The sequence below is a fragment of the Amblyraja radiata genome, chromosome 4 (assembly GCF_010909765.2).
Source record: "Amblyraja radiata isolate CabotCenter1 chromosome 4, sAmbRad1.1.pri, whole genome shotgun sequence".
Lineage (NCBI taxonomy): Eukaryota > Metazoa > Chordata > Chondrichthyes > Rajiformes > Rajidae > Amblyraja > Amblyraja radiata.
This window is the reverse complement of record NC_045959.1, coordinates 51990012-52002311: the sequence shown is the minus strand read 5'-3', so window position 1 is coordinate 52002311 and position 12300 is coordinate 51990012. Positions and strand designations below refer to the sequence as shown.

At 44.8% G+C, this 12300-nt stretch overlaps 1 protein-coding gene across 1 annotated transcript in view; it reads right to left on the bottom strand.

Moving 5' to 3' along the window:
* Positions 1 to 12300, bottom strand: part of rnmt (RNA guanine-7 methyltransferase) — a 30281-nt gene that overhangs the window by 9374 nt on the left and 8607 nt on the right. The window contains exons 4-6 of the mRNA XM_033019440.1: positions 9768 to 9883; positions 4342 to 4523; positions 101 to 265 (exon numbers count right to left, since the gene is read on the bottom strand). Of these exons, the coding sequence (XP_032875331.1) occupies positions 101 to 265; positions 4342 to 4523; positions 9768 to 9883 (463 nt within the window). The remainder of the gene's footprint in view (positions 1 to 100; positions 266 to 4341; positions 4524 to 9767; positions 9884 to 12300) is intronic.

Here is a 12300-nt window from a genome sequence, read left to right as displayed (position 1 = left end):
TTCCAAAGAAGTAAATGCAATGATCTAATATTGGTAGTTCAGCACTGCTAGTTTTGAAACAATTGTTCTACTGACACTATGATGCAGATGAAAAACTTACTCTTCAAACAATGGAAAGTAAACTAGGAATTCAGGGACATTGACTACTCCTTCCAAGTTAAAATCATATTGGCAGCCAAAGAGCGGGTATTCACCCTTCTTTTGGAAAGTTACGCTGTATAATTCATTTCCAAAGCAGTTCGTCTCCGATGCTTCCAGGCGTTTCCTGAAGAAAAGAATAAGTTAAAGGTTGGTACGTACATGAAAGGAGCTAATAAACGCAAATGAACGACCACATACCATTGTTTAAAAACAGCAAAACACAAACTGCTGGAGTAACTCAGAGGATCAGGGAGCATCTCTGGAGGACATGGTCAGACGAGGTTTTGGGTCGGGACGGTTCTGAGTGACTGTAGCATGAGGTGGGGGTGGGGGGGGGGGGGGACGAGAAAAACTGGAAACAAGGTGGTGGTGAGACAAGCCCTGGCAAGGGATAGGCAATACAATTGTGGGGGTTTTGATTGGCAGATGGATGGACAAAGGATGGAGTTGAAAAGGAGACAAAATAGTGTCAGTAGTATCAGATAAGGAGAGAAGAAGAGTGAAATTGAAAGTCAGCGGGAGAGATATAGGTGGGGTGGGAAGGAAGGAGGAGAGATATTAGTTGGCCCTGGAGTGGAGGGGAAGAGAGAAGGGATGGAGAATGAGGGAGGGTATTTCCTAAAATTAGAGTAAATTAACTTTTATTTAAAAGCATGCAGATTGCAAAAAAGGTCTTAAACTAGTTAAGTGGTTGATCCACATGGTTTGCAATGTTGTAGAATCACATTATTGTAATAAAGGTTTGGTAGACATGTTAGATACACTAAATTTAGGATTGGAAGGTAGATAATGACTACAGACTACAGATAATCACCCATTACTATAGATAAACAAAACAAAAAACAAGTTTGTGTGAGCAGCTGGATAAATATATGGAAAAGTTGATTGGCAAAAGAATTCAGGTGGTGGAAAAAGTGTGAGAAAGGTAGACGAAGAGAGTGGGCAGGAGAGAAGAGAGTCAATTGTAACATTAGTGATACCACAATACAAGAGGTTATGCTGAGAGAGAGTAAAGGGCCTGTCCCACTTGGCTGTCATTCGCGCGTCATTTACGCGACCTGCTAGCTTGTGGGTAGCGCGTGACGAGCGCATGGAGTGGTGTGGAGGAGTGTGGAGTGGCGTGGAGGAGTGTGGACTTCGTCCTGAACGAAATCTTCACACGCCACCGGCCTGTCGCGTAACTGACGGCCAAAGTGGGACAGGCCCAAGACCCTGGCACGGCGTAACGTCTCACTTCCTACAGCAGCAGAAGCAGGCAAATGATCGCCGAACTCGACCTGGGGCTCACGGCCGTTGCAGACCCGGATCCTCCCCCACTCCTACTCCCAGAGCAATTGGAGATAAACGATTGGAGATAAACACAGAGTGCTGGAGTAACTCAGCGGGACCGGCAGCATCTCTGGCGAGAAGCAATGGGTGACGTTTCGGGTCGAGACCCTTCTTCAGAATGAAGAGTCTCGACCTGAAACATTATCCATTCCTTCGCTCCAGAGATGCTGCCAGTCCCGCTGAGTTACTCCTCCATTTTGTGTCCATTTTCAAATGACGTCAGGCACTTCAGACGGCTGTGTGGACGCATGATGACACGCGCGACCGTTGTGCGTCAGTCACTACCGGCCTGTCGTGTAAATGACGGCCCAAGTGGGACAGGCCCTTAAGACGTTGTAAGAAACCTCATGTAGATAGGACACAATCAAATCACAGGGAAGGAACATACTTCCAGAACATGGAATTGTTGACTCTTGGCAGTCAACAACTGTTGCCCATCTCATACTGACGCTGAGTGCATGCATTAAATTGGCTGAGGTGGGGTTTTCTGATTTTGATGTCCCAAATAGAACATACTGCAGCAATGGTATTATAGCAAAAAGAACTGTATGTTTGAGCAAATTTCACAGATTGATTGAAAGATACAACATGGAAACAGGCCTTTTGGGCCACCGAATACCAGCACCGACCGGTTCACACTAGTTCTATGTTATCCCATTTTCACATTCATTCCCCACACACTGGGGACAATTTACAAAGGCCAATTAATGTACAAACCCACAGTTCTTTGGGGTGAGATTGGAAACCGGAACACCTGGGGGAAACGGAGGCGATCACAGGGAGAACGTGCAAGCTCCACGCAGACAACACCCTGGATCAGGCCTGGGTCTCTGGTGCTGTGAGGCAGCAGCTCTACAAACTTGTTGATATATTGTTGATATTCTATGGTTGCAGCCTCTTTTGCTACAACATCAGCAAATAGTGTAGAAACTTTAAAGAGACACGAGTCAATACCAGAGAAAACATTAGGTACACAAAAAAGCTGGAGAAACTCAGCGGGTGCAGCAGCATCTATGGAGCGAAGGAAATAGGCAACGTTTCGGGCCGAAACCCTTCTTCAGACTGATCGGGGGTGGGGGGGGGGGGCGGGGACAAGAAAGGAAAAAGGAGGAGGAGCTCGAAGGCTGGGGGATGGGAGGAGACAGCAGGGGGACTGAGGAAGGGGAGGAGATAGCAAGGACTAACAAAATTGGGAGAATTCGATGTTCATGCCCCCAGGATGCAGACTCCCCAAGCGGAATATGAAGTGCTGTTCCTCCAATTTCCGGTGCTGCTCGCTGTGGCCATGGAGGAGACCCAGGACAGAGAGGTCGGTGACGGAGTGGGAGGGGGATTGAAATGCTGAGCCACCGGGAGATCAGCTTGGTTATTGCGGACCGAGCGGAGGTGTTCGGCGAAACGATCGCCCAACCTCCGCTTGGTCTCACCGATTATAGATCTGCTGACATTTAGAGCAGCGGATGCAATAGATGAGGTTGGAGGAGATGCAGGTAAACCTCTGTCGCACCTGGAACGACTGCTTGGGTCCTTGAACGGAGTCGAGGGGGGAGGTAAAGGGACAAGTGTTGCATCTCTTGCGGTTGCAAGGGAAAGTGCCCGGGGAGGGGGTGGTACGAGAGGGAAGGGAAGAATTGACAAGGGAGTTATGGAGGGAGCGGTCTTTGCGGAAGGCAGATATGGGGGGAGATGGGAAGATGTGGCGAGTGGTGGGGTCACGTTGGAGGTGGCGAAACTGACGGAGGATTACTTTTTGTATGTGACGACTGGTGGGGTGAAAGGTGAGGACTAGGGGGACTCTGCCCTTGTTGCGAGTGGGGGGATGGGGAGAGAGAGCAGTGTTGCGGGGTATGGAAGAGACCCTGGAGCGAGCCTCATCTATGGTGGAGGAGGGGAACCCCCGTTCCCTGAATAATTAGGACATTTCAGATGTCCTGGTGTGGAACGCCTCATCCGTGGAGCAGATCTATATCGGTGAGACCAAGCGGAGGTTGGGCGATCGTTTCGCCGAACACCTCCGTTCGGTCCGCAATAACCAAGCTGACCTCCAGGTGGCTCAGCACTTCAACTCCCCCTCCCACTCCGTCTCCGACCTCTCTGTCCTGGGTCTCCTCCATGGCCACAGCGAGCAGCACCGGAAATTGGAGGAACAGCACCTCATATTCCGCTTGGGGAGTCTGCATCCTGGGGGCATGAACATCGAATTCTCCCAATTTTGTTAGTCCTTGCTATCTCCTCCCCTTCCTCAGTCCCCCTGCTGTCTCCTCCCATCCCCCAGCCTTCGGGCTCCTCCTCCTTTTTCCTTTCTTGTCCCCGCCCCCCCCCACCACCGATCAGTCTGAAGAAGGGTTTCGGCCCGAAACGTTGCCTATTTCCTTCGCTTCATAGATGCTGCTGCACCCGCTGAGTTTCTCCAGCTTTTTTGTGTACCTTCGATTTTCCAGCATCTGCAGTTACTTCTTAAACCCAGAGAAAACATTGTCATATTGTGTGGAAACAGGCCCTTTGGCCCAACTTGCCCACGCCAACCAACATGTCTAAAATAGTCCCACCTGCCTGCAATTGGCCCATAAACCTCTAAACCTATTCTATCCATCTACTGATCTAAATGTTTCTTAAACATTGTGATAGTATCTACAGAAAGAGAATTAATGTTGTTCATTCCAAAAAACAAAAATTCATACCAGTGCTCAATTGAAAGAAGCATAGCAAAGAAAATATTTTCATGCAAAAGACCTTATCGAGGAAGATGAGCATCAGCATACCTAGTTTGACACAACTAAACTAATTTCATGAAATTTGTATTTTATTAATTTATGACTTAATTTTCATTCTTCTTTCAACATCATTTTCAATTATTTGCCATGGACTTACACAAGCTCAAAAGCATTTGGTGTAGTTCCAATGAAATATCCTCCTGGTCGCAAGCGATCACAAGCGTTCTTTAGCATGGTGTCTGCTTGTTCCAGAGACTCAAAGGAATAGTGGTAGACAAACTGACAGCTGCAGATATCAAATGTAGCGTTTGGATCCTTGTATTTCTCACTCAGCAACTCCTACAAAAACAACACAGCAAAAGCATTTGAATTAAAGTACATCAGAACTGAAGCGAAACAACAGCCAAACACTACAAGAAGAACATACATACATATAGCATATAATTCTCCAACACTTTCGCCACCTCACACTACTGTCCACATCTTCCCATCTCCACCCCTTTCTGATTTCCGCAGAGACCATTTCCAACCCGAAACTCCCTGGTCAACTCGTCCCTTCCCACCCAAACTACCCCCTCCCCAGGTACTTTCCCCTGCAACCGCAGGAGATGCAACACCTGTCCATTTACCTCCCCCCTCGACTCCATCCATGGACCCAGTCTTTCCAGGTGAGGCAGAGATTCACTTGCATCTCCTCCAACCTCATCTACTGTATCCGCTGTTCCAGGTGTCAACTTCTCTACATTGGCGAGACCAAGCGCAGGCTCGGCGATCGTTTTGGTAAACACCTCCGCTCAGTCCCTTAACCTACCTGATCTCCTGGTGGCTCAGCATTTCAACTCCCCCTCCCATTCCCAATCTGAACTTTCTGTCCTGGGCCTCCTCCATTGTCAGAGTGAGGCCCAGCGTAAATTGGCGGAACAGCACCTCATATTTCGCTTGGGTAGTTTACACCCAGCAGAATGAATATTTGACTTCTCTAAACTCAGATAGTCCTTGCTTTCCCTCTCTATCCCCTGCCCCTTCCCAGTTCTCCCACTAGTCTTACTGTCTCCGACTACATTCTATCTTAGTCCCGCCCCCTCCCCTGACATCAGTCTGAAGGAGGATCTCGACTCGAAACGTCACCCATTGCTTCTCTCCAGCGATGCTGCCTGACCCGCTGAGTTACTCCAGCATTTTGTCTACCTTCGATTTAAACCAGCATCTGCAGTTCTTTCCTACTACAAAATGAACCATCAATTTATAGTTCACTTAAATAACACTTTGTTCCAAATTGCTACTTTTAAGTAACATCTCTGTCACGTGAAGTAAATCTTTATCCATCTTGCCCTTTGTCATATTAATGAAAGTCAGTTCACCATTTAATAAAATAGGAAGGCTGTCAGTCTTAATGAGTGTAAAATTATGTTTGCTGGAATGGTACCACATTACAAAGACTAGTCACAAGGAGTCTAAACCTCTCCTGATTTTAAGTTGGCTATATTAAATCTCTCCGAAACCTTCCCTGCTCTAGGGGGAGTATCCCTAAACCTGGGATACTCCCCCTAGAACAGGGAAGGTTTTGGAGAGATTTAATATAGGCAACTTAAAATCATTAAAAGTTTTGGATACAGTAAATAAGGAAATTTCAGTGACGAATTCTAGTAACAGATTGAATTGAAATATAACATGCAAACAGCTCCTTCAGCCTACGCCAACCATCCATCACCCATTCACACTAGTTCTATGCTATCCCACTTTCTCATCCACTCCCAACACACTAGGGACAATTTACAGAGGCCAATCAACCTACAAACCCATATGTCTTTGGGATGTGGGAGGAAATCGGAGCACCCGGAGGAAACCCACAAGGCTATGAAGAGAAGGTGCAATCTCCGCACAGACGACGCCTAAGGTCTCTGGCGCTGAAAGGCAGCAGCTCTGCCAGTTGCGCAACCGTGATAACTAAAGATAACTAAAATCTGAAATGAAGCAAGAAAATGCAGGAGATAGTCAGCAGGTAAAGCAGCATCTGTGGTAAGAGAAATAAGAGTTACAGTTTCTTACTACTTCAAACTGAAGTAGTAAGAAAATAACAAGATCTTAATCTTTGTCATTAATCTCCCTTGCATTTCACCATTGCAATTACTTTCCACCATTGCAACCACTTTCTAGTTTAATACTTATTTTTCTCAGTCTTTTTCCAGTTCTGATGAAATGCCATCAACTTAAAATGTTCACCTTCCCCCACCATGGATGCTGCCTGGTCTGATAAGCATTTCCAGAATTTTTGGATGAAGCAATACTGCTGAATGTTTTAAGTTGCAGAGAGAGGGGTGGAAAGATCACAAGATAATGCCTGTAATGGAGATCAAGAAAGTCTGACTGACAAATGCTTTTGTGCAAAGAGAGAAATCGGTATCAGATTGAAATTGTCACATGTATCGAGGTACAGTAGAAAATTTTGTTTTAGACTTAACTTTACCTGTCGGAGGGAAAACGCAGAAACTTTGAACAAACAGCACTCGTAGTCAGGATCGAACCCGGGTCTCTGGTGCTGTCAGGCAGTAACTCTGCGCTATTGTACTGCCCTGCGCCCTAATTTGTGCACTATCCAAGCAAACCACACCATTCATGAGTACATATCGCAAAGATCTGTCAGTTTGTAAGTTAATTAGCCTCTGTAAATAGCTCCTAATACGTAAGAAATGGATACATAAGTGGAATAACATAGAGCTAGTGTGGATGGGTGATTGATGGTCGGCGTGGACTTGGTGCACTAGAGGGGCCTGTTTCATGCTCTATGTCTAAACTAAGCTAAGCCAAACCATATAAAAGTACAACAAGCAGTACAAAAGAGGAAGGAAACAGAATATAGTGTTACAGCTGCATAGAAAGTGCAAATTAAAAATAATGCAAAAGCCGCAACGAGGAAAACTGGGACATTGGTGATATATCCCGTTCCTTTGAAATGAATGCCTCTTAATCAGATGGTCATTTAGAGCAATGTAATTAGAGGAAATTAAATTATTATTTCCTATCTTATTTCAGATTTCCAGCAATCTTTCTGCTGCCTTTCACAGTTCAAGCACGCATTCAGTTTTCTTGACAGCTTCATTCATCTTCACCCACTCACACTAACTCAAGACAGGCTATGATTAGAAATAATTCATCTTCTTCTCTTGGATGGCAATATGTCACTGTGGTTGGGACTGTTCCTCCCGAGGTTGTGGAAGCAGATTTGATAGGAAATCGAATTAATACTCAAGGACAAAACCTTGTAGAGCGAAAGGAACAAAGAAAAACAGGACCAAAGTGACAGCTCTTTTCAAAGAACCAGCACATAAGCAAAACAAGCCAAATGCATTCCGAGTTGTATAGTACACTATAACACTCCTTCAGTTAAAAATTGCGTTTAATGCATTTACAAAGCTGAATGTTTCAGCCTGGTTGGAAAGATCCAGTCCTACTAATCAATATGAACATCTGGATCAAACCTGTGACCGCTGCGAAACGGCAGCTGACAACCAGGGAAAGACCTAGAAACCTAGAAAATAGGTGCCTAGAGAGACTGCTGACCGGAGGGAATAGACCCCACCAGGGCTGGCATGGGCTAGCTCCTCATGCCAGCAGGATCCATCGCTAATCAGCGTTCTGGATCCACCTGTATATTGCTACGGAAGAAATCGATTATGAATAAGAGAACTAGCACAGCAATTGACAGAGCAGCAGCCCCGGCAGGACATAAGCTACGAAGCTGCATCTGTGGCTGGGAAAAGATAACATCAGAGAAGGGTCTCAAGATCCACCAGGGCAGGGAAAAGTGCCTGGGAGAGCTTGGTGTAGGGCCTTGCATTGACCATTAACTTCTAAGCGGTAGGCCAAATCAGTCGAGTGAAGCCCAGTGGCAGGTTAACCACCACAGTCCACAGGGTATCAGCACCCCAGGCGAAGCTCAACCAAGTACTGTCCCACCAACGGACACGAGTCCAGAGCCCAACCAGCGGTAGAGAGAAAGATGGAAAGAAAAAAGCAGAACGGAGCAGTCACTGGCTGTGGCTGAAGAGAAAATATGCTGTCAGGACTGCCACGTGACCATCTAGAGACTAACCACAAGACACACACCCAGGGCTGATCACCCTGCGGTGGGCCTGCCTCGACTGAGGGTGTCTTGTGATAAAAGGCCGAAACACCCAGTGATGTTGAGGTACACAACTGAAGATGTGTCTGATTGGTAGCAAATTACCTAGTGGTCACCCCCAAGAATATCGGGTTGTCAGTTGTGGTGAAGAACCTTAGGGATTGTAACATCCAGTCCTACTAATCAATACAAAGCTGAATGTTTCAGCCTGGTTGGAAAGATCAGTCTCTCCAGGAAGGCACAATGTCCCTCAATCACATGATAAAATATACAGCAAAATAGCAACTAATTCAGTCCAAAGAAGGGTCCAGAGAGAACGTCACCTTTCCATGTTCATCTGTGATACTGCCTGAATTCCTAAGTTACTCCAACACTGGGTCTTTTGTAAACCAGCACCTGTAGTTCCTTGTTTCTAGCAACTGATTTGACTTTCCTTGATGTAAACTAACTGTGCTTGTTGCAATAGACAATACAAGTCAATAGTTGTACACACATATTTAGATTTCAAAAGTAAGATTAAAATCCTGCCCAACTACTTTACTGCAAAAATATTTTAGTATAGGCATAAGCCATTCAGTTCATGTACATTTGTTCTTAGATCTTTGCAAGAGGAATGCAACATAAATACAGGGCAGTGGTGTTGTCAATTTTAAATGAGTAAAGGATCCAATTCATGAGGGAATTATACAATTTACGCTTCAGTTTAAAATTACTTAAAAAATACATCTATGAACTTTTCAACAACTGCATTCCTATTTATTAGAGGGATATGTACCAAACTGGACTAGCTTAGATGGGGCTTGGTTGGTGCAGCACAGTGACGTAGCGGTAGAGTTGCTGCGTTCTAGCGCCAGAGACCCGGGTTCGATCCTGACTAAGTGTGCTGTCTGTATGGGGTTTGTACGTTCGCCGTGACCACGTGGGATTTGTCCGAGTGTTCCAGTTTCCTCCCTCACTCCAAAGATGTACAGGTTTGGAGGTTAATTGGCTTCAGTAAAAAATTGTAAATTGTCCCTAGCGTGTAGGATAGTTAGCATACAGGATGTTTACTGGTCGGTTCGTACTCGATGGGTCAAAGTGCCTGTTTCCATACTATATCTAAGGCTTGATTTGGGTTGAAGAGCCTGGTTTCAGTGTTGTAAGTCTATGACTAATTGAGCTTATTAATATTTTTGGCTGAAGCATTAAAAACGGTGAATCCGAAGCCAAATGCATAAATTGAGGAGTATTAAAGACAGTGAATGCTACTGGTTGCCAAAAGCCTTGTTATATAAACAAACTTTCAACTCTTCTATAATTCATGCATGCTATTACCATTGGTTTTAAACCAAAAAGAAACTGTACCCCATGCTTTGAAAGATCAACAGTCACAGAGCTTTTCACGAGATACAACAATATCTCAGAAATGGATTTGGCTCTAATCCAAACGAACGGACAATCCAGTATTTAAAGGATAATACCTTGGTGCCGTCTGCTCTTATAAACTCTGCAACATAGAGAGGTTCATAAGAGTAGCCTCTGCCTTTCATGTCAGCGTATCGCTTAGTGCACTGTTCCACGGAAACGTCAGCGATATCTGTTGGGAGAGGGAAGAGTGAGAAATGTTCAAGTAATCATTCAGAAATGAGTATTAAGATACATTTTTTACATCAATTTTCTACAACATTAGCTCATACATTTGCTATCCTCCAAATTTCTCATGAATTCAGTACAGGAGGCACCATCTCTCTTGGATAATAGACCAATACCTAGTCCCAATCTGAGGGTGGTAGGAAATCCCGTATCCTGAATAGAAACCTAGAAAATAGGTGCTGGAGTAGGCCATTCAGCACTTAAACTGTTTTAACTATTCTTAACCAGATCCCTGGTTCTGGACTCCCCCAACATCGGGAACATTTTTCCTGCATCCAGCCTGTCCGATCCCGTAAGAATTCTTACATGTTTCTATAAGATATCCTCTCATCCTTTTAAATTCCAGTGAATACAAGCCCAGCCGACCCATTCTTTCATCATATGTCAGTCCAGCCATCCCGGGAATTAACCTGGTGAACCTATGCTGCACTCCCATCAAATTAAGAGACCAAAACTACATACAATACTCCAGGTGTGGTCTCACCAGGACCTTGTACAACTGAAGTAGGACCTCCTTGCTCCTATACTCAAATCTTCTCGCTATGAAGGCTAACATGCCATTTGCTTTATTCACTGTCTGCTGTACCTGCATGCTTACTTTCAGTGACTGATGTACAAGCACATCCAGGTCTCATTGCACTCACCTTTTCCTAATCTGACACCATTCTGATAATGATCTGCCTTCTTGTTCTTGCCACCAAATTGGATAACCTCACATTTATCCAAATTATACTGCATCTGCCATGCATCTGCCCGCCCGCCCACCCAACCTATCCAAGTCATCCTGCAGCCTCAAAACATCCTCCTCGCAGCTCACACTGCCACCCAGCTTTATATCATCCGCAAACATGGAGATGTTACATTTAATTCCCTCGTCTAAATCGTTAATATATATTGTAAATAACTGGGGTCCCAGCACTGAGCCTTGTCACTGCCGGTCATTCTGAAAGGGACCCGTTAATTCCTACTCTTTGCTTCCTGTCTGCCAACCTGTTCTCTATCCATGCCAATACCCTACCCCCAATACCATGTGCTCTCATTTTGCACACTAATCTCTTGTCTGGGACCTTGTCAAAGGATTCTTGAAAATCCAGATACACCACATCGACTGGCTCTCCCTTATACAGTGCCCTCCAAAATGTTTGGGACAAAGGCCCATCATTTATTTATTTGCCAATGTACTCGACAATTTGAGATTTGTAATAGAACATAGACGTGGTTAAAGTGCACATTGTCAGATTTGAATGCATTTTTATGCATTTTGGTTTCACCATGTAAAAATTACAGCTGTATTTATACATAGGTCCCCCCACCCCCCTCCCAATTCAGGGAACCATAATGTTTGGGACACAGCAATGTCATGTAAATGAAAGTAGTCATGTTTAGTTTTTTGTTGATATCCTTTGCATGCAATGACTGCTTGAAGTCTACGATTCATGGACATCACCAGTTGCTGGGTGTCTTCTCTGGTGATGCTCTGCCAGGCCTGTATTGTAGCCATCTTTAGCTTATGTTTGTTTTGGGGGATAGTCCCCTTCAGTTTTCTCTTCAGCATATAAAAGGCATGCTCAATTGGGTTCAGATCAGGTGATTGACTTGGCCACTCAAGAATTAATCATTTTTTTAGCTTTGAAAATCTCCTTTCTTGCTTTAGCAGTATGTTTGGGATCATTGTCTTGCTGTAGAATGAATCGCCGGCCAATTAGCTTTGAGGCATTTGTTTGAACTTGAGCAGATAGGGTGTGTCTATACACTTCAGAATTCATTATGCTACTACCATCAGCAGTTGTATCATCAATGAAGATAAGCGAGCCAGTTCCTTCAGCAGCCATACATGCCCAGGCCATAACACCCCCACCACCGTGTTCACAGATGGGGTGGTAAACTTTGGATCTTGGGCAGTTCATCCTCTTCTCCATACTTTCCTCTTGCCATCACTCTGATATAAGTTAATCTTCGTCTCATCTTTCCACAAGACCTTTTTCCAGAACTGTGGTTGCTCTTTTAAGTACTTCTTGGCAAACTGTAACCTGGCCATCCCATTTTTGCAGCTAACCAGTGGTTTGCATCTTGCAGTGTAACCTCTGTATTTCTGTTCATGAACTCTTCTGTGGACAGTGGTCATTAACAAATCCACACCTGATTCCTGAAGAGTGTTTCTGATCTGTCGGACAGGTGTATGGGGATTCTTCTTTATTATAGAGAGAATTCTTCTGTCATCAGCTGTGGAGGTCTTCCTTGGCCTGCCAGTCCCATTGCGATTAGTAACCTCACCAGTGCTCTCTTTCTTCTTAATCGTGTTCCAAACAGTTGATTTGGGTTTCCAAATGTGATGGAAAGACTGGAGAAAAGACTAGATGT